This window comes from Pleurodeles waltl, chromosome 9 (assembly GCF_031143425.1).
Source record: "Pleurodeles waltl isolate 20211129_DDA chromosome 9, aPleWal1.hap1.20221129, whole genome shotgun sequence".
Classification (NCBI taxonomy): domain Eukaryota; kingdom Metazoa; phylum Chordata; class Amphibia; order Caudata; family Salamandridae; genus Pleurodeles; species Pleurodeles waltl.
In genome coordinates, this window is record NC_090448.1 from 1,012,893,518 (window position 1) to 1,012,916,007 (window position 22,490).

At 45.4% G+C, this 22,490-nt stretch overlaps 1 protein-coding gene across 1 annotated transcript in view; it reads right to left on the reverse strand.

Moving 5' to 3' along the window:
* The window catches only part of FBXO33 (F-box protein 33), a 60,279-nt gene extending 38,255 nt beyond the window's left edge, over positions 1-22,024 (reverse strand). The window contains exons 1-3 of the mRNA XM_069208620.1: positions 21,504-22,024; positions 14,245-14,355; positions 2,494-3,176 (exon numbers count right to left, since the gene is read on the reverse strand). Coding sequence (XP_069064721.1) covers positions 2,494-3,176; positions 14,245-14,355; positions 21,504-21,997 — 1,288 coding nt within the window. The 5' untranslated portion in view covers positions 21,998-22,024. The remainder of the gene's footprint in view (positions 1-2,493; positions 3,177-14,244; positions 14,356-21,503) is intronic.
* Positions 22,025-22,490: the final 466 nt, after the last annotated feature.

The window sequence follows — 22,490 nt, forward strand, 5'->3', positions numbered from 1 at the left end:
AATACTGTAATGGGACCCCCCCCCGCTTGTTGTTCCAGTTCTCTACGACGAAGGAAGGGAGTGCTCTGCAGAGTATTTAGGGGGACTACTGTGCAAACAGAGCTGGTGTCTGCCAGACAGCAGGCTTCAGCGGGGAGGGGACATCATGACTCTTGTCTTTTTGGCTGTCAGAACAATAAAAAAAAAAAAAAAGAAGGGGAACATCTTGACCAGTGTCTCGATTACCAGAAAGGCGGCGCGGCTTGACTTATACCAATGTGGCCAGAAGATCACAGCTGAATTACACGGTTTTGCCAAACTGAAAAGCAAGACACCTTTACTCAGAAATGTAGAGCCTCTGGGTGGCCCTACTGCCTGTGAAGTTGGCCTTTGCATGGGTACGTCAAGACCAACAGTGCAGGGCTGCCAAAAACAAAACACAGGCCCACCCTTCCAGAGGATAGTTTGACAACTGCAAAGCCCACCAGTCCTGTCAGTGAGGCCGCCACCTGGCAGCAGTAATCTCACCAAAGAGGCAAATGAGACTGCTGCATGGGCGCCTCAAGCCCGGAAGAAGCTTCACCTGAGTTGCTAGTTTGCATGCCCTCCCAGGATAAGGGGAAAGGAAGCTCCTGCCTCATAGACAAAGCTGGGCAGCCAGTACCATGCTGGAGGCGCTACAAATTAAGCAGCCAAAGCTCCCCCTGTGAGAACGAACCTAGAACAGACTGAGCACACTTTCAGTTTGGGGGTCAGGGCATAACTGCCCTCGACACTTATCATACCATAACTTTGTCCCGGAATGGTGGGGGGATGCCCCCTGGATCAGAAGGGAGGCTGAGCGGGGGAAGGCAGCAGAAAAGCCCAGCACATTAAATTGCATCATGCTAATACGGAGCATGTAGTATTTAGTTCTAGTATGCAATAAAGCTTCTTCTTAAAACTTAAACCACTGGGTTGGACAATCACTTACTGCACACAGCTGTGTAGCTGTTGAGCCCCAAGCTAGAGCAGTCCATCGCTACCTCCCAGCAAAGCCTGTGACAGATCACCAATGAGGTCACAGAGTCCAGTGCAGAGTAGTTGTCCTTGGACCAGTTTGCAAAGCCACAGTAGGAACACTAAGGACCCTGGCAGCCTGTCCTTAGATCAGCGCAGGGATCTGTGTTTGTATAAAGGGTGGAGGGCTTCCAAAAACAAGGACGGGTAGGTCCTTGTGGGATACATTAGAGACTGGATCGAGAATCTGTAGGTATGGGATGAAATTGTAATTGACTCTGCAGAGAGTACCATGGAAGGAATCCAGGGAGGGAGTGCTGTGGTGTAAGGCTCTAACAGCTCCTTAAAGCAAGTTTTTTTTCTAGTCACACCCCTTGTGTATTACCAAATTAGCTTTCCAATGCCTCCCCCAACATCCCCCAGGGAAACCACCACCACCAGTTTCTAGGGTACCACTGTCACAGGTTTCATGAGTTATTCCCTTGGGTAGCGTAGGCCACCTTAAACCCTGACTTTCCAACTGGCTCTCCAGGCGGCAAAAAATAAACCTGTTAACAGCAACACCTGGTATATCAATGGTATTTACATCACTCCGAAATAGATCAAGAAATTTATAAACAGCTCGTTGGTATCGCCTCTTCTATTATACCAAAAATACGTACAAGTACTTCCTTGTATCATGATGGAGGGAATATCCCTAACATAGCAATATCTACATAAAAACCAATATGACGCTGCAGCAAAAATCTTAAACACAAAAGACAAAGGTACAAATTTAGAGAGAGACGAGAGCAAAACGCAGGTGCAGAGCTCAGTCTGTCACAGTGATCCACTGACAAGCAGAACTCCCCCAATCAAAAAGCCACACCCACATAGCTTTCCCGCCTTTAGGTTCTTCTGAAGGTATCAGCTCTCATCTCTGGGATCTATGACTATTGGTGACTGTCCCAAAAAGGAGATACACTGTTAGTCCAACACTCTGCAATAGAGCTTACTTTGAAGAGTGTTGTCCTAAGTCATTGTTTGTGGGACTGCTAACCCTCACCTTCTCTCTTTCAAGACTATTTCCTGTTAGTTAGCTCTGGTAAGGAAACTGGATAGTAGAAAAGGAGGAAATCAAGTAACAACTGGCAATACAGTAGCCTTAGCCACACCCTTCAACTGCAGTAGAGCCCTCCCTGGATCAGTGCACCCATCCTATTGCAGTGCAGTGCCCCTCTTGCTCACAAACGTTTACAATTTCCTGCCCACAGCATGCGGATATTCTCATCACTTCAATAAAACTCATCAGTAAGATGGAGAATCTATGTATATACAAACCACCAATATGCTGCTGTTGCATGATGGACATGACATAATGCAACTCAGCTACTACTACTATACAAAAAAGTATCTAACCCGGAATGCAACGTAAACGTAAACTCTGGAAATACAAAACTTATTCACTCTCAACTCTAGCGCAGTACCTTCTACAACACGAGTTTCCACATGCACTGAAATATAAAATGTACCTACCATGAATCGCTAGCAGAGATAGCCTTGTGCACCTCCAAGATAACAGAACCAATGGATCTTCAGTCCGGTTGTCATTGAGATCAGGAAATCCTGACACGTCTAGCATGTCATTCATCAATATAAAATGAGTGAGGGTCTTGTACTGCCTGGAAATAAGGTCAACAACAGCCCCAGACACACAAGTGATGTTGGTATCAAAATGAATTCGCTCCAGTGGAATGCTAGGCTTAAGAATTCTCAGCATGTCTTCGCTTTTGATGTCAAATGCCATCATGTAGACCCGAAGATTAGTGCTGTTTCTTGTTAGAGCCTTCCAGTCCTCATCTTCTGGCATCCTGACCAAGGTCTTATTCTGAAGGGAAATATAGTGAACCAACAGAGACAAGCGATGCAAAGGCACATGGTTGCTATTGGCCAGGACCCGTGCCATTTCAGCAGTGAAATCACAGAAATCCAAGGCAAGAGAGCGCAAGTTCACAAAGCGCTCCAATTCTACTGCAGTGATTAGGGTGGTGTCACCAGGGATGTGATTGTCCAGTAAACTTAAGTGCTCTATGGTACTGGCAACGGGATTTGACAGAGATGCCACTGACGTGGGTGTCACGATTTCCAGCATGAACCCACAAGAGAGCCATTTCAATTGCCTGCTGTTACCCAGTATTTCTTCAAACAATTGCTGTATTCTGCAAGCATAAAACAACTGAATTAGATACCCTGGTGGAAAATAACATTTTAAATAGACAAGTGCTATACATCTAAACAGATGAACCTTTGAGGCAGTGTCCTACTCACAGTAGTAACTTTTACATTGTCAATCATTCAAAGAGGATCTGCTGGCAACAAAGGTGGCAGGACAATATGACATTTCCATTACTAGAAATTCAATGGTTACAAATACATATGAGAATACACACTGAATTAAACAACCTACTTTCAGACCAAACACCATGCACTCATTTAAAAAGGAAGTTTCTCAGACACAGCTACTCATCGTCCAAGTCCCAAATGTCTAAAAAGAGGCTCTCCTGTATACAATTGGTGCAATCACGCTAGTATATTGTCTCCATTAGACACAAATTAACACACAACAATAACTTCATACGTATAAACAAAAATCTAGAAAGACGAAATACATAGGTTAAGGGTGTCACTTTGGGGGCGCGAGCTGAAGTACAGGCATTGATGAGGGAAGAAGCACGAGGGGGTCGCCCCAGGCCCTTAGCCTCACTGTAGTCAGAGGTGGTGGACGAGTGGAAGTGTCCCTCAGCTGCAGACAAATCAGTAAATGAGCGGGAAGGATCTGGGACAAACTGTCCCTGCGTGCTGGACATTAAAGGCCCCTGTGTTGCCAGTTAATACCCCCTCACCCCCCAAACACACACACACACACACACACACACAACTGAACCTGTAATTATTACTAAGCGAGCAGGGCTGGGAGGTCATCGCTCAGAGTATGAAGAATGATATTCCAGCTGCTATTAATTTCTAAAATTATCACTGCCAGATTACAGAAACAGCACCAGCCCAAAGCAGCATGTTTGATGCATAAGAATATGGTACACAATGATTGTGATGAGCTTACCACTGCATATTAAAAAAGAAATAAAACATACATTTGACTACATGACTGCCTGCCCTGCACTGCATAAAAGCAAGGTAATCAAGACACAACTTGTTTGCCCAAGCTGAGAGTTTTACAGATAGTTCGCAGACTGGAAAAGACGGATACATTAACAACTAAAGACATCACAGTAACTTTGGGTACGTGAAGACACTGCTACTATTTGTAGAGATTTAATATAATGCTTAGGGGGTGTAGAGGGATGGAAAGTTTGAGGGACTTGAGAGAGTTACTATGGGCGAGAATTTAGAAGCAGTTTTAGTACACAGCACAACATTTGGGGGACGAGAAAAAGAATATTCTTTCTGGTGCAACGACCTTTTTTTTTTTTTTTTTTTTTTTTTTTTTTTTAACAGTATGGTAAGTGCATTATCTTCATGTAAAACATTGCTTAAAAACAGTAATTCACTTTTTTCCCCAAATCAGAGATAAAATATCTCTAAAGAGAAATAAGCATTGCCTTTAAAAAAGGTGACTGCAAAAGAAACATGTACAGTTAAAAACCCACTAGAAAACCAACATGTCTAAAAGTACACTGAGCATTGCCACACCAATCTCTTTAATTTTCCCCTCTAAAGATAAAGAAAAAAACTAATACTTTTTCAAACGACTAAAGCCTTAAATAAAAAGCTACACCGATTCCCTCAGGCAGCCCTGGAGCTCCACCCAAGCCCCTATTCTCATTAAGTGGTATTTGGACCCTCAGCCAATTTTCATCTCCGTGGGAAGAGAATCACTGAAGACTCCTGGCTTTATAGTGTTTTTCAGTTTTATTCTCTGTCAGTAGAAGACCAGGGTTTCTGAGTGAAGTAAGGCCACAACAAGGTACAGTCTGAACTTAAACAGCATCTTCTGTTGCACAGCACTAAGGACTCTTAGATGGGATGTCCTGGGCGGTCCTTGCACTCACCACTGCCCACTTGCTATTGAGCAGTCAAAGCAGCAGCACAGATACCCCATCTCACCCCCGTCCTGCAAGCACTAGGCAGAGTCCACTTCGGTCATGACGGCTGGAAAGTTAATGATGCAGGAGATACATTACTGCTACCCTCTGTTGCTAGAATCAGGACATGGGATTGTTTACTTCACAGTCTTCTAACAGTGGCGGTTTTCACTAAGAACGTGCAGGGACCGCAGCATTCTCCTTCTTACAGTGTAAATTAACCTCCAGCACTCTAGGACAGAACAGTTTTTCAAACTCCTCAGGACCTCCTGGAGAGTGTGTGAAGGTCACCTGTTAACGCATCCTTCTAAACACCCAGAGCGCAATAATTCTGTATGGAATCACTATGGTGCTTTCAGGTGACAGAGGATTAGGTTGTGGTCACCAACATTAATCCCTTCATGCAGGTTACCTCCCAAAATAAACATTAACAATGAAAGGGCATTCTTTACTAAATCATGGATTGTGGGTGAACAAAAGTTACTATTAATTAACAACTTGAGTTAAGCTCAATTTAACAACCTTCGAAGGATGTTGAAAGATGGAAGGCTAATTTGGCCCTGCCAGAATTCAAAGTTGTAGCTTACACGTGATGGCATATTTTATCCAAATTTGAAGTCTGATTTGCCTACGATGCTGCAAGAAGCAGGTTTACATTTGTTTTTGAGTGATGGTCGAATTGACAGTGCTGAAGTCTCTCTCACTAACCTCTGACAAATTAACTTGCACAGCCTCTTTACTGGTGTAGGAAGCGGTCTCTCTGTATAGCGCACTAAAATGAAGTACACTGTGCAGAGAGTCCAGTGGATCCCCAAAGATTTGCAGAGGAAGAAATAGATAGGTCTAGTGCCCTTTTTGTGGTAGTTTGGGCAAGCAGCTAGGCTTATCAAGGAGTAATGGTAAGCATTTGTTGTACTCACAGATGCAATAAGCGAGACACACTGAAATAAATCCGAGATCATTTTAGAAAAATAACATATATGCTTTGAACCCAAGAACTTTGTTACAAGGTAAGCAGTTTTTAGCTTAAAAATACTTTGTTGTTTCAAAAATCGACAGTGCAATTTTCAGAGTCTTTAATGTTAATCTATAGAAGGAAAACGAAAATGCAGTTTCTCGGGTAAGTAAACAACTTACAAGCCCAGTCTTTAGGGATTCAGGCTAGCACTGGGCAAGGTTCAGGTTGGTACCAAGAGTGCACCCACAGAGACATGGGGGTGGCTGGGTGTCAAGGTCGAAGTCGGTGCCCAATGTTAGTCAACGGAGACTGGTGAGGACTGAAGACAGACTGCTCTCAGATAGGTACAGGCAGTGTCCAAAGTTAGTATCTGGGCATTGCGGCAAGCACTGAGGGCACCTCAAGGCAGCATTAAATTTACATCCTTAGCGGCACGGGGCGGCCAGGTGCAGTGTGCCAATACAGCGTTGGGGGCCCAATGCTATCTAACAGAGACAGGTAGTATCCACTGCAGCACTGCTTATAGGCGAGTAGAGCAGGGTCAGGGGTGGATATCTTGGGGTTGAAGCAAGGACAAGGGTATCCCTCAAGGCAGCACCAAACTTATACCCTCAGCGGCAATGCGGCAGCCAGGCGCATTGTTAATCAAAGCAAGAAATTGCTTTCAGAAATGGACGGCAGGCTCTGGCCAGAAGGCCGCGAGAGGTCAACCCACAGCTGCCCATGTAAGTCAAGATGCCAGGAGTCGCAGGGACACCAATGGTCTAGCTCCAAGCAGCTATGGGTGCAGGGATGTCTTTAGGTGTCAAACAGCTTACCGAGTAAGTTGCGGTCCGGAGGAGCCCTCAGATTTAGGCTGCAGACGTTGCTGTGGAGTCCGGCATGAGTCAGCTCAAAATGGACTACGGATCAGAAGCGCCGAGGGACCTTCACTGGGCCAGTGGGCCACTTGACTCGGGCCATGGGAGTCAGGTGCAGAAGTGGTTCCAGGCCACCATTTTGCAGATCTTCGGGCAGCCTTTTTTTCTTCGGAGAGGTTTATTTTGGACAGGTCCGCTGTCCACAGGAGTTCCTGTACTTTATTGCAGGCATGCAGTCCTCCCAAGGCTTTGGAGGACGCTGGACTGCAGGACAGTCGCCTTCTGGGCAGAGGATTTTTTAAGGCTGCAGACCAGATAGTAGGGTGGGGCCAAGTCAATTGGTGCCTTCAGTCTTCTCTGCTGGGTGACTTCTGTGGTGTCTGGCTCTTAGGTCGACAGGAATCTGATTCTGAACCCTAGAAGTGCCACCCACCTACTGAATTTAGGGACATTACATGGAGTGCCAGATGGTAACAAATGGGCTACGCACCTTTAGGGTGACTACACACTTTCTTTGGGAGGTGGGCATGGCCCTAATTCCTACAACACAAGATGAAGAAATGTCAAAGGTAGTGTCCACGTCAGGGATGGGACTGGCATGGCGTGGGCACTTCTCCGAATTTACCTAATTTCCCCACCAGTCCTGCTGTCACAAGTGGGGTTAGTAACTGGAGGTTGGCCTCTTCCACCATTTGGGGAGGACTGGGTCGCATTTCAAAGGAGACAAGGCCTTTGGAGCTTCCCGCCCTGGAATGTCCATCCTGCCTAGGAGAGGTCACACCTCTGCCAAGAGCAGGCCTTTGTTCTGAGCCCTCAAGAGCATTGGCTCTCACCTCAAGGAGCCAGAACTCTGTCTAAAGTGGCTGTACTGGTTCTGACCAGTCAGTGCCCACTCTAGGAGTTGGTAGGTTTCAAGGAGGCACCTCTAAGGTGCCCTCTAAGTGCATGCATTAATAAATCCATCACTGGATTCAGTGGGGGTTTATTAATGAGATGTTTGATACCAAGCATTCCTATTGTCAGCGAAGCCATCATGTAGCTGGGGAACTCGTAATGACCTGTGTCTAGCAAATGTACTCAAAATGGCTGCACTGTTCACTTACTATGTCTGAGAATCGACAGACACAGCAGGGGCATATCGGCTCATGCAGTTATGTCATTACATGTAATATAATATAATGCACCCTGCCTTTAGGGCTGGAAGGCCTGCCAGAGGGGTGACTTACATATATTGCATGAGGTGTTTAGGGGACAGGGCACACATGCTGTGTGCTATGTTGTGTTTCATTTTAGGTCTGCACTAAGACATGCAGCCTGCAAAGGCAGCACTGTGTACACTTAGTGAGAGGGTCCCAGAGGGTGGCACAATCTGTGCTGCAGCCCTGAGGGGCCTTCCTTTAGTACCCCATACCCTATGTACTAGGCAGGGTTCATCAAGAAAAGACAAACAGATGGGGAGAGAAGAGCTGCAAAAAAAAAAAAAAAAAAAAACACAACACAACAACAAAAAAGGAAGTATGATGCCTCCTATTTGGAGCAAGCGTCAACAAGCCTTGGTTGCGGCAAGAGTTGTAGTGCACAGTGACACTGTCCTGGAGGAAGATGCAAGGCTCGCAGTCTCCCAAGTTGGACAGAAGGTAGAGAGGACCCAGAGGAGCCCTCCACACCACTATCTGTGTTGGAGATTCTTCCTGGAGCCAGATGGCAGAAGATCCCAGCAGCTGGACGTCATTGCCGTAGGTACCTGCCAATGCAGGTGAGTGGCTCCTTCACTCCAAGGGAGATTCCTTCTTTGATGCAGCTGAAGACTTGATGACCCCAGGGATGCACAGCTATGGAAATGTTGCAATTACTGGAAGGAGCCGGAGAAACAATGTTGCGAGGTAGTCTTGGGAGTTGAAGGCTTGTTTGGTTCATATAAAGTTCAGCAGTGATTCCGGTGGCCAGGAGCAGAGGAGGTTGTTGCAGTGGAGTCCTGGTGGAGTCTTGTAAGCTGAATCTGGCGACCCACCCGCAAGGGAGTCTCTAAATAGCCCTAACAGGGGGTTTGGTCACTCTCGAGGGTGACCACCTATCAGTGGGGGTTACTGACGTCAGCCACTTGTCCTGACCAACCAGATGCTCCCAGGGGCCTCTGCACATCTTGGTTTCAAGATGTCAGCATCAAGTGGCCACCTGGAGGAGCTCTGGGAACCACTCCTGGGATAGTGATGGACAAGGGAGTGGTCACTCTCCTTTAATTTGTGTGCTTTTGCACCAGAGCAGGGACCGGAGGTCACTGGACTGGTCCAAACCGGATTATGCAAGGACACCAAATGTGCCCTTCAAAGCAAGGGAGAGGTGTTGCATCCCCTTTCCCACAGGAAATCCTTTGTTCTGCCTTCCCGTACTTGAGCCGTTCAAGCAGCAGGAGGGCAGAATTCTGTCTGAGGGGCTGCAGCAGGGTGTCTGCCCACAAACCCTGAAGGGCTGGTAGGAGCAATACTGAGGGTCCTCTAAGGAGGCACTGGATACACATTTGGAAAGAATGAGCTCAAGGATAGAAGGGGAGGTGAAAAAGATTTTAGACAGCTCTGTAAAAAGCGCTGGAATTGTGCGACAACTGGACAGCCCTGCACAGAGCTGAAAGGGCGCACTCATGATACTCCTGGGCATAAAACATGCACTGAGACTATTATTTTTTCACTACAAGTAATTCGCTCTCTAGGTTCAGCAAGGCAAAATATTTAGCACAGGGAAATCACAGACCACACATCCTTACAAATGACACTGTCCACTAATAAAAGGAAGCCACATGGGATGTGGAAGATGGAAATATGGCATCTATCTAGCCAGCAGGAGGTCAATGTTTAGGTAATGCCTCCAAACATTATTCTGAGAAAAATAAAGCCTCAGTGCAAAGCCCTGTTGTATTATGGGAGGAATACAAGGCCACCATCAGGGGCAGCACTAGAACAGGAGAAATTGGAGACAGGAGGGAAAGACGTGGTAGGCTGGATACATTAAAAAAAAAAAAAAAACACAGTCTCAGCTCGAGCGAGAAGATGCAGAAGCCTCCACCCCTTATAGGTAGACAGTAATGGACCTTAAAAGGGCTACATACCAAGCAGTAGTTGACCACGAAGCCAAGACACCCTACCTGGCAAAGCAGAAAAGGATATATGAAGGAGGGAACAAGGCTGGTAAACTGCTGGTGTGGATCGAGAGAAGAGAAAAGGACAGTATGTCTGCAAGAAAAGTAGTGGTAGACTTTGGGGGCATGGGGAGAAGTAGCAGGGAGATAGCAGAGGAATTTGCCAGAAACCTGGAGCTCTTTTATACTAGAATGCATCTGCGAGCCCCTGAGCAGGAGGTACTAGGCTTTATAGATGACTGCCCCATTAGGCACCTATGTAGACACCTCTCCCGGGAACCAGAGGCAGACATCACTGCAGAGGAGGTATCCACAGCCATGGGTCAAATGCAATTGGGCAAGGTACAGGGACCAAACGGATTGCAGACTGAATTGTTACAAAAACTCAATAGGTGGACGGTGGTCCCTCTGCATGAAACCTTCGTGAGGGTATTCCAGGAGGGTGAGCTGCCTGAGGATATGCGTTCGGAGACTGTGGTGCTCATCCCAAAGGTGAGGAAGTCCCTAAATAGGTGTGAATCATTTAGGCCCATATTGCTGCTGAAAGCAGCTATTAAGATCCTGCCCAAACTCCTATCAAACAGACTGAGAACGGAGATATGGGTTCTGGTGCACCCAGACTAGAATGGGTTTATACTGGGCAATTCAACAAAGCTGAATCTGAGACAGCTGCACAACAACCTTGCTAGGATGGAGGATTCACCGGATGGACGTGCAATAGCCTTAATCTCATCCATTGAGGCCTTTGACTCTGTGGAGTGGACGCCCCTATTCAGGGTACTGGCCAATGGGGCTTCGACTCCAAATATATCAGTTGGGCCCAGCTGCTATACAACAGGCCAAAGGCAAGTGCGCAGTGGTCACACATCTCGGAAATTCAGATTACAAACAGCACGTACCATGGGAGTCTACTCTCGCAGATGTTGTTTGTGCTTGCAATAAAGGTCCTGACAGAATGGGTCCGAATAGTTGAACAGGTTTGGGACTGGCCTAGGAGCGATGGACACGATGAATGTGTATCTCCATATGCCAACAACATCTTATTGTATTTGACAAATGTGGGCCAGACACTAGAAAGGCTGCAAGACATTTTCTGTGTCTTTGGGGACCATTATGATTTGCCTTAAACTGGGGTAAGTCATTAGTTTTCTTGATGGGGAGCTGGTACCAGGGAGAAGTGCTTGCTCTGCCACTACAGTATGAGAGAGAACAGTTCAAATATCTGGAGCACCAAGAATCCGGGCTCACATACCAAAGAACCTAGGGCCCCTGATGAAAAGATTGGAGGATGACGTGAAGCAATGGCAGGCACTGCCACGCTCATTACTAAAGGCGGCGGCGATGTTTAAAATGTTGTCCCTCCCCAGGTTACGGGTATGTCCTCCAGAACAAACCATGCAAGATACTGGACAGTTTTTTTTTCAACAGAGTAGATGCACTTGTGAGAACCATCCTCTGGTTGGGGGTGAGCGCAGCCCAGTATTTCATTGAGGGTCGTGCAGGGATCTAAATATGAAGGAGACATACCCTACTCAATGCTCAGAAATACTATGAAACAGCACAGGTGAGCACAGTCAATGACTGGACATCATGGATTTGGGGGACCCGGTGTTCTGGCAGGACAGGCTAGGAATGGGGGAAAAGTAACTCCTTCATGCTCTGTACGGGGGCTTATTGCTGCCCAAGGCCAGCAACAGGGACGTTGGTAGGAATAAGGAAAAGACTGACGAGAGACAAGGATTGGGGCCGCAGACTGAGCCCAAAGAACCACCTGTGGGAGGGAGCTAGATTGCACCCAGTGGGGGCTCTGAATGGCTTTCAGGGATTGGACAATACCGGCCTGATCATCATGATCGACATATGGGACGCAAATGGGGCTGTCCCCTTGGACTTCTTAAGAAAGAAATATCAGATGCCAGCGACACAATGGCTTAAGATGCGCCCACAGAGAATGAATATCGCCAGAAGAGGAGACTCAGGAGGACTCCCCCACTAGAAGGAAGGCTACTGGAGGGACAGGTAGATAGGAAAACGATTTCACTTGCACACTGTACGGTGATGAAAAACAACCCCCTCTATTAAAATTACAAGACAACTGGGAACAAGACTTGGGAGAAATAGATTCGGATGAGTGGAGGGAGGCTCTCGAGTACACGGCAGTCGTGGCAATAAAAGCGAGTTTCCACCTAATCCAACGGAAAAAGCATACACTGTGCCTACTATATGCGCACCGTGCTCTGCAAGATATGCAGTGCGGTTTACGCAACTTGTCTCACCTCAGAGGCTGCGGGTCAGAAGGCACATTTATGCACACACTGCAGTTGCTTCTGCTTACCAACTATTGGGGGGTGATCAGGGGCTCCTTGAAGAAGGCTACGAGATTACCCCTGGAACTACAGCCTAGAATGGCACTGTTGGGCATCTGGGGACCGGTTAAACACTCCCGCTATAGGAAGCGGTTGGTGAATTTAGGCGGTATGGTGGCAAAACAAGACAGTCCTCATAGATGGGGTTTGGAGATCCCACCCTAGCCCCTATACATGGGAGCTAGGAATGGAGCGCTCTAAAATTATGGAAAATAAAAGTATACAAAGGACGAGGGTGCCAGGGAAAGTTTTAAAAGATCTGGGGAGGGTGGGGCATAAGAGCAAATTGAGGGGGGGTGGAAAGAGGTACACAACATTGATACGAGGGAAACGTTTCGGATGGATTGGTCCAATAGTCCACAGACATAAGGTTACGAACCTGGTGGGGGTTGAAACACTGTGAGGTGGTAATGGCGGGCGGGGATGAAGAGAACAGTATTCCTGTACCTACTTTGATCATATTGTTCCCAATCACAGGGCAACTGGGGTGTTGCGACTAGTGTGAAATGTACTTGTTATGCATAAAATAATAAATATAGTATATTTTTTAAAAACTCACACGCTGATAACCTCTCGTGGTACCATCATGTGTATGTACTTACATTTAGTATTGCACTAACAAGGCAACCAGGTGGCTCCATCGCTAGACCTTATCAGATCAGTGTCACATCTGCATTATCAACACAAATATATTCGCACCAATCAATATATTACTTTGCAATATATTACCCGGATTTACTCCTGGTGGCTTCAGACCCATTACACAGCATTGCTCCTCATGTCTTGCAGTTATTATGCAGTGGCGGCCAGTAATTTTGACAGGGAGTGGGGTGGGCCACACATGTATACATACAGACTCCCTTACACCCATGAATTCACAAACGTGCACACACACCCATTCACAACAAATTCATACATTTATATATGCATGCACCAAACATTCAAAAACAGAAGAAAAAAAAAAAACAACACTTACCTGTCCTGCAGCTCCGGGAATGGAAATTGTTTGGATGTCCCAGAAGAGGCAAGACTGCTGTCTTCCCTCTATAGTCAGCCAATGAGGGAAGGCAGCAATCCCACATTTGTCACAGAGTGGGGTGGGTTCAGTAACAGTTGCTGACTGCACCCTACTCTATGACGAGGTGTTGCTGATTGACACCCTCCCTGGGCACTTCAGGGCTTAAAAAAAATGAAGCGCCTAAGTTTGGGGCTATGGGTGACGCTCCTTCGTGTCAGAAGGGAGAGGGTCTTGAGGTACTTCTGCCAGGCTGAGGAGGTCACGCCCACAGAGCTGTGAAATCCTTAGCCTGGCAAAATTCAGCTCAGGCAGCCAGGAGCCTGTGCATTTAGCTCATGTCTAGCTCCTTGCCGCCTGTCCTGAACAAGAAGAGTGCCTCTCAGGCTGACAGTAGCTCAGCCTAACAGACACTCACTCTTCCTCTCTGGAAAAAGGAGAGGGTGCGTGGCATCTTTGCCCATATGGACAGTCCACGGCTATTATTGTGGGAATCTCAGTGCTTTATTAATCATCCACAACAATAGCAGGTTTCTTTTTTAACAGAAGTATCACCAAATGCAGAATCCTTCAAGTATGCTTGGTTTATCATGCATCACTGTACATGTCAACTGTGACTTGGTCTATTCCTGCAAATGTGCCACAACTTTCCCTCAGACTTCAAATGGTTTTAAACAGTACCATAACCAACGCTTGTAGGTGCTCAACCTATACTGACACTAACAGCTTAGGTCTGATATCACCTGTTTTTATGTGAATCCACAGGTTTAATTTTTACCTTCACTATTCTGTAATTGTTTACAGAGTACTTTTGCTAAGACCTTTACTTGATACTACATAACTTGTACTTACTGCTTAATTTTCTTGCCGCCAGGGTCCACCTTGTTAAAGTAAGAATTTGTCAAGTTTCCATTTTGCTGCAGAATGCCAATGTCCCCAAACAGACTCAGCTTCTGAAGATTTCTGAAACACAATAAAGTACATCGTAAGCAATAGGGCAGCCACGATTTACATCTACATTGCATTTATGCCCAAAACAGTCTCCTCAACTTTTAAACACAGAAAATGAATATGAAGAGAAGGTATCATTTCTTAATGGCATGGAATAGGCTAACTGTCCCAACACAGGGTGAGCACTGGGACAAAACTATAAAACAGTATAGATTAATCAAAGCACTGCATCATAATTTTCACTCTGCAGTGGTGCCACAAAGTTTCACACTCTTAATTACCAGGGACAAGAAAGAGGAGGGATCTGCTAATTCATGCTTTAATTTAGGTATTACATAAGGCAGTGGTTCTTAACCTTTTGACTTCTGTGTACCCCCACTTAATCATTACTCCGGGAACCCTCCAATGAGTCATTACTGGAAACTGGGGATCCAGTTTAAACTACTTCGATGATTTAAACTGCAAAATAATGCACAAAAATGTGGAAACAATCAAAATACACAAATGAGGAAATACTTTATTAAATTAATTTAAAAATTCCTATATATTAACAATTTTATCATTTTTTTTTAAATGGGAAAGTTTGAGCTTTTCTAAAATTTAATTGAGGCCACCTATCACCCATAATGTATTTGGTTTGATTCCTGCAACAAAGCAATTGTTAGACTCCAATTACAAATTCCTTCACATTTACAGAACGTTTAAAATGTTTCCATTTTGCTTCTTTATTAGTATACACCTTATCAATCTCTGTCAATATTATTTAATTTTCTAAGCTTACTCAGATCCACGAGTAGGATTTGCTGACCCCTCAGGATCGCTTTTTGTTAGAGGAAAGAATAGTTGAATGACTGTAAAACCTCAACTGTCAGAACTAATCACTCAATAAAGCAACATCTAGATGTACAACAATACTGAAGCTGGGAGAAGGTACTGATTACGGAACACTTTACAGTAGGGCGAGGCAATCAACACTTAAAAAAAAAAAAAAAAAAAGTGTGGCGAAAAGGAGCTGGAAGATAAATTGTGTTTTTAAGAGTTGTACCAAAAGGTCATACATAGCCTAAAACTGAACAGAGACTTTTGGGCCAGTATTTTCGTTGCATCTTTGAGAAAACCTATGGGTCCCACGTGAAAAAAATGCAAATAAAATAAAAGTAAAGCAAATGTAAAAGTGATTATTGAATAGAAATGTGCCTTTATGAGAGACATAAGGCACCTAAAGCACACATACTTTCTAAACAGTCAGCAGTTATAATTCCTATGTGACAGCAAAATAAATACAACCAAAAAATCCTAAGGACCACTCTAGACATGAAAGCCAAGAGAGACATTCTCAGTTCTCTACCACTACCCAGCCCTTGACACTTAGGACTGATCTAATATTTTCTAAAAGCTAGGAGGATATCTAGGGATCTAAAGTTATCTAGTGCTCTCCAAGACAGATGAGGACAGAAAAAAAAGTGCTTTTCCCAAACTGATTGCAGATGTGTGGTCCTAAAGTAAGTAACTGCTGGGCAGACTGGTGATTCCTGCTCTTTTGATAGTGGTGATGTCCATTCAGAAGGATCAGGACCCAGGCTCAAAGACCTGCGAGTCAGGCACAATAACTTATGAAATCAAAGTATCTTACTGAAAGGGAGAGGGGCTTTTCAGGGGAAGTAACATTTCCGAAATATGAATTCCTTAGACCTTCCAGCTCCCTTAAAAAGCATGTTCAAAAAGATCTAGGATTTCTGTCCTTTGGTTTTCCCCTACTTTAAGGGCTGAGAAAAGCCTCTGCAAAACATTGGAGCGCAACTGGCTGACCCCAATGCTAAGATCCTTCATAAAGCTGCACTAAGCAGCTTCCGTAAGAAAACGTGTATTGCAATGAGAGAGTATTCTGTGCTTCGTTTTGAGGAAGATGCTAATTATTCTAGTGAAGCGTGCAAGACTGTGAAATCTTTCATCTTCCCTGTGGCAGCTAAAACTGCCATCTACCCATCTGCTGAACTTTGAGCAAAACTTTCGTTTTTTTTTTTTATGAAAAAAAATACAGGATCTTTATGCAACCTTTCCGGTGGCATCTAAAGGGGATAAGGCTTAAATTCTGCCTTGCAAAGGAAATGCACATTTCATTGCACCTGCCAGTCTCAAGACGTCCTTTTCAGAATTCTAACCTATATCTGAAGAAGTCACCTCAACTGAGCTAAAAAGTGCAAGTCACGTACCCATGAAGACACCTGTCCTCTGCACATTTATACGATGATGGCTCAGTATTTTAACTCTTACCTTAAGAAAATCTGGAATCTCTCTCTGTGACCTCCGTCTTTTTTCCTATGTGTTGGACACAGGCGCCTCTTTTGCTGCTTCTTAAAAAGCCAGACATATACCCTAGTGTCTTAAGCAATTATAGACCATATCACTTCTCCCGGTCCTCGCCAAAATTTTGGAGAAATTGATGAACCGACAACTATTAACTTTATGGAAAATAATTCCACAATTCTCAATCGGGCTTCCGAATGGGCTACAGCACAGAGGCAGTCGTCCTAGAGGTGGTTGTGATTGATAGGAAGAATCCTGATAATAGCACACCTGTCATGGTGTTGCTTCTTGACCCGTCAGCTGCATTCCACATGGTGTCACATTCCATCCTGTTAGACTCCGTCACCTAGGTATTCAGGGCAAGGCCCTTGCGTGGCTTAAATCCATCCGGAAGGGCAGATCCAATATGTGTACCCATACCCTTTTCCCTCAGCATCTACACCATTAGTGTGTAGAGCATCGAAGGGATCAGCCCTGAGCTCGCTTCTGTCCAACTTCTTAGAGAGCATAACCATCTGAGAAAAAAGAATGGGAGAAAGTAATCCAGGGTAACCATATATTTAACCTCTATTGTGTGTAGTGCATTACACATTTGCCAGGCTAACAGGCCTTTGCAATGATATTACAAACAAGGCCCATAAAACATAACTTCTCCGAGCTGTAAAACAAAAGTTCCAGCCATGATGGTAGAGGGTATTATTTGAGCCCCCACTAACAGTGTGGGGACCCAGGGATGATGAAGACAGAAATAACACATTGTAGTCAATGGTTTGAAGGTGGCCCCATTGCCTTAGGACCACCACAGGTTGAGTTATGATTTAAAAAAAAAATGTAAAGTAATGCCCTGCAAAGCATTATGGGGCAAGATTCCACACCACAAATATTTTAGTATGTTGATATGACTAAAGCTTAGAACAACCTCCTGGAGAACACCACAATGAAAATAGCAATTGTAAGAAATACAGTCTTGTAACTATATAGTTAGCCCCTAGAGGGCAGAACCACAAAAAAAGAAAATGTTAAGAAATTATGCAGTGTAACCATATATGTAGCCCCCAGAGGGCATAGTGAATTACACATTTTCAAAGTAACAGGCCAATAGCAAAGATATTACAAACAAGGCCCTTAAAACACAAGCTATTCCCAGCTGTAACACAAAGGTTCCAGCTATGACAGCTCTTAAATAGATACTGAATGGTGGGAGGGTTTATTATTATGGGGTTCCCACTTACCTAGTGTGAGGATCCAGAGTTCATGAAGACGGAAAGAGAATGTTGTTGTGAACATTTTGGTGAGGGTTCCATTGTCTTAGGACCACCACGGGCTGAGTTATAAGCAAAAACGTTTTGTAAACGTAATGCCCTGCAAAGCATTATGGGGCAGGTTTCTGTGCCACAAATAATTTAGCATGTCCTGGAGGACACCACAATGAAAAAAGCATTTATAAGAAACATGGCCACGTAGGCCAAGCCGAAAGCCAGATTTGAGTGTAAGTGCAGGGGAATCCGGATGTGTCAGATAGCTTCATACCTGTTATTGACGTAGGTAGATGGATACAGGAGGGTCTGGACCGTAAAAAGTAGGCCTCAATACTACAGTTTGTGTTTTTCTCTGAGTAACTATTTGTTGTGTACAGCCTAATAAACGGATTTATTTAAATAAAAAAAAAAAATATATCAATAACAGGCAAACCATATAACTAAAACCAGAGATGATTTAAAACCAGTCAAAAGTTTTTTGACTGGTTATAGGAGTATTATGTTACTGATCGAGTTTTCAAACACACGGATATTCTGCTAATACCAGAATTGGGCAGCGTAAAGTCAGCAATAGATTGTTTGATGGCCCCGTGCTCAGAAACAGAAAGTTCTTCAGTTAGTAACTCCTTATCCACAACCAAATTAGAGAAAAAAAATTGGGAGTAGGGCGAGCACATTTTGTCTTCTGGTTTTAAGAATTAGGCTGGGATGGGTGCAATACCTTTCAGAATATTTTAACAAGGGGGGTTTATTTCGAAGTGGATTAGATTGTCTTTCTGCAAGATCTTGTTGATATTAATTTTCCGAAGTGCAGCTTTCTTGCTCACTTTGTGGAGCCCAAAAAATGTGGAAAATAAGACAATGATCCTGGTACTTTAATCCGGGCAGGATAGGGCATGTATTTACAAGGTATCTCAAACCGCACCTGGGTTCCCCTTCCAAAACCCACTCGCTTTTAATTAAGACTCCGTGCAACACAAAATATTTCTACACCACACCTCTCTTCTGGCTTGAGCTCAACTAGAGCCTTGGCTAAAGGTTGATCCTGAGCCTCAAAGAATGGTGAGGTCTGGACTTTCAAGACAGGAAATCACCAAGCCAGACAACGGATTCCAGGACATGAGCACCACTGTCTGCATCCGAGACAAGTGTCATTATCTGAAGTGTCTGCATAGTCTCCTCAAACTTTTCTCCCTGCCCTTATGCAGTGCAGAAGTGTGCTATTCTCATCTACTCCCCTACTTCTCCTCTCTAAAACGTAACTGATTGGTATTATTGAGGTGGGCAGGAGTCTTCCTTTAACAGAAAATTGCAAACAGTCACACAGCTTCAACAAAAGCGCTTTGAATGATTTGGAGGCTGTCCTTGACCTAATTAAACCAGGGCCTGCACCAAGGCTCTGTCCGCAAATCTCTCCTCGGGCCGGGTATCAGCCACATGTTGGACACCAAACTGCTACTCTTGCCAGCAGAGCCAGCACAAGCTGCTTCTGGGATTCTGTCTAGTTACTGCTCATCACTGTAGCCCTATTGGCTACAAAGGTACGGCCAACGACTGTTGGTGTAAAAATGAGTAAAGCGTATGCGGAGCTCAGCACCCCTGCCGCCTCTGGGCCCAAGCAGAAGCTTGAGCATACACTGGCACATGAGGGATGTAGCCGGGAATATGACCGGCGGCACCTCAGAAAGGGTTCGAACAAGGCATGAGCCTGTGAACACAGTTGTCACTACCTGCATCCTACAGACATATGCTGGATGCCTGCAGGGCCCAGCCCTGTCTCCACCCGCTGCTAAAGTTTTACGCACTGCCTCCACACAACACGCTCTGCTATCGCTTGTGAAGTTCCACCAACAGCCTTACCATGCTATGCTGATGCTGCTTCAATCCTATGTTAAGATAAACATTTAATAGCAGTTTCTGGACCCTTGTATTTAGCAAATAGAATTCTGCTCCTTGTGGCCAGAAGATTCTGATGCAAGTTGTCAAATTTGATATTAAGATCAGTTCTGACGAAGATAGCTAGAACCCTGCTAGCGCACATATTTTACTGCTGGCCTATTATGTACCTCATAGCTTACTCCAAAAGGAGCATTCGTTTTCCTTTTCTCCTGAATAAGTATCATGTCAAACGCTAATAAATAGACTAGTTTGTCTTCTTGAATACGGACCCTGTTCTAACCAGCACCCCAAAGAATCCAGGGACTACTGGATCAACTGAATAGATCATCTCACAAGGCAGGCCTGAATGTCAGTCTTACCTTCTGGCATCAGCTTGCATTAGCTGAAGGGAAAGCTGTGCTAGACCGGAGAATTAAACTCTTAAATCACAGATGGCGGGGTGTAACCAAACGAGGATTTCACAGACAGTACGAGATTGACCAGAAGTTTTATATGCGATGCTGTACCCTTCTGTAATTGAAGCCAACTTTAGTGACAACTGAGACTGAAATTCTAAATAAGTCTTCGACACACTGGATACAGAGCAATGGAAAACATTATGATCCCACAGCTTGTATGAAACGATGATACAATGAAAGCATTGGACACCACTGGGAATACTTTCCACATCAAGCTGTAGGATGTAACGACTCTAAAAGTTAAACAATCATCACTCCAGACGTAGCATACATCAGTAAACTTTCAAAGTAAGATAACAGATTATGTCCCTCAAATGTAACATTCCCACCACCAGGAATAATATCACAGAACCGTTTTTAGATTAGCCTGCAGACCTAGTGAATAGAGGATGAATCATACGGCTTGGTCTCTTACAAGCTTCTGGCTAAGGCTGAACCAAAATCACTAACATTTCCCTCTAAAACTAAATTACAATAAATTCACTTCCCGAGCTTGTGCCCGGAGAAGAGTTAACAGTTTAGGTCTGCGGCAGACCTATGCTTTCCTCTCATAAAGCCTGACGAGAATTGTGATTTCCAGCCCATGGAGAGGACACGGCTGCGAGAAAACGTATGTCCGAGGAACTTGTTCAGATACAAAGGAGTGACAAAAACGGCACAACGTTCTAGTATGAAATCGGTGCACAAATCAAGCCATCCTTCATTTGAACCATGAGAAACTTTTTTTTTTTTATTCAGTACCCTTCTGTGACCTTTCAAAATGCATCAAAACTAGTGGTTTTCATAGAAAAGCCGAGGCTGGGCCTGCGTTTCAATGTGGGACTTTCCTCGTTACAACGGAGATATGCGGTGGGCGGTTAAGCGTATAAACATTGAACAGCCCCCATCGAATAGATGTCGTGGTCACTTGGTAACAAGAGGGTTTGGCCCAGTCGAACCCACAGTTGCAGCGACTCAGACGCAAGCGGTAGAATCTGTACCACTGCCTGGCGTATTAGCTTTATTTACACCAATAACAATATTTCGATGGTCTGTATAACTTCGTAAATCTACCAATGAGAATATTTCGTTGCAAATGCAAAAATATAAGTCACAACGTTGAGATACACAGCTACGTGTATTTAAACTTACAATGGACGCACCCAGGACTTTGAAAAGACACTCAGAGAAAAGCAAACCCACTCGTAACGGGTGTGGCAATAATGGGTTTGTGGCCACGGAGCCGCATCCTGCCTACCTGTTGTTGCTGATGCTGCTCAGCACGCACAGCACCAGCTCCAGGTAGGTGCGCAGCACGTCCATCCAGCGGGAGCTGTGCTGCGGGTCGGGGCCCGCGAGGTCCCCGCCGCCCGTGGAGGTGGCGTTCGGGTAGTTCTCAGCGGCGATCTCCACCCGCAACTCCCGCACGAACCAACCGCACTTGCGCATGAGGTATTCCAGGCGCGGCCGCTCGGCGGGAGACACCCGCAAACTGAGCTGCAGTTCAGGCCAAAGCGCTGGGTAGAAGAGGCAGTCCCGCCAGCGCGAACAGGCGGCCGAGGCCCGAAGCCGGTCGGGCGCAGACAGGAAGGAAAAGATGTGCACGATCAGCTCGCTGGGCAGCGACGCGGCGCCCACCTCCCCGCACAGCGCGGCCATGGGCACCCTGCGACTGCCGCACACCCCCGGCCCTGCCACAAGCTGCTGCTGCTGCTGCCGCTGGGCTCCGGGCTGCGAGCACAACAACAACATTCAATGACAAGCGGCCAACGAGGGGCGGGGCCGCCTTTCCTCTCTGCCCTGTCGGCGCAACCACTCACAGCAGAGGGGACGCCGGAAAGGTACATATAAGAATTAGACTTCTGCCGAGCACTGCACAAGTAGCTACCGTCATAATTCCTTTAATAATAGTCACACTAAAGGTGTTCCAGACTCACTGGTACGCACTGATGGAACAAGGTGCGCACTTTCAGGAGTATCTGTATAGCCTCCTCTGAAATAATATGGTTGGGCCTGATAGATGGGCGTGTTGTTGTGTGTCGTAGCTCAAGCTCGGTTCGGTGAAGCGATCTTCACTTCCGGATGAGAAAAATTGTGACGTCACGAGAAATGAACGAATGACTGCAGCGGTAAGGCTTCTTGGCGCAGCAGAAGAGGGTATGCGTCCCCGAGGACCTCTCGCGATATAAATTGTAGGTCTCTGTAGAAAAGTCACGTTGTGTTACGAAATACTTTCGGTACCTAA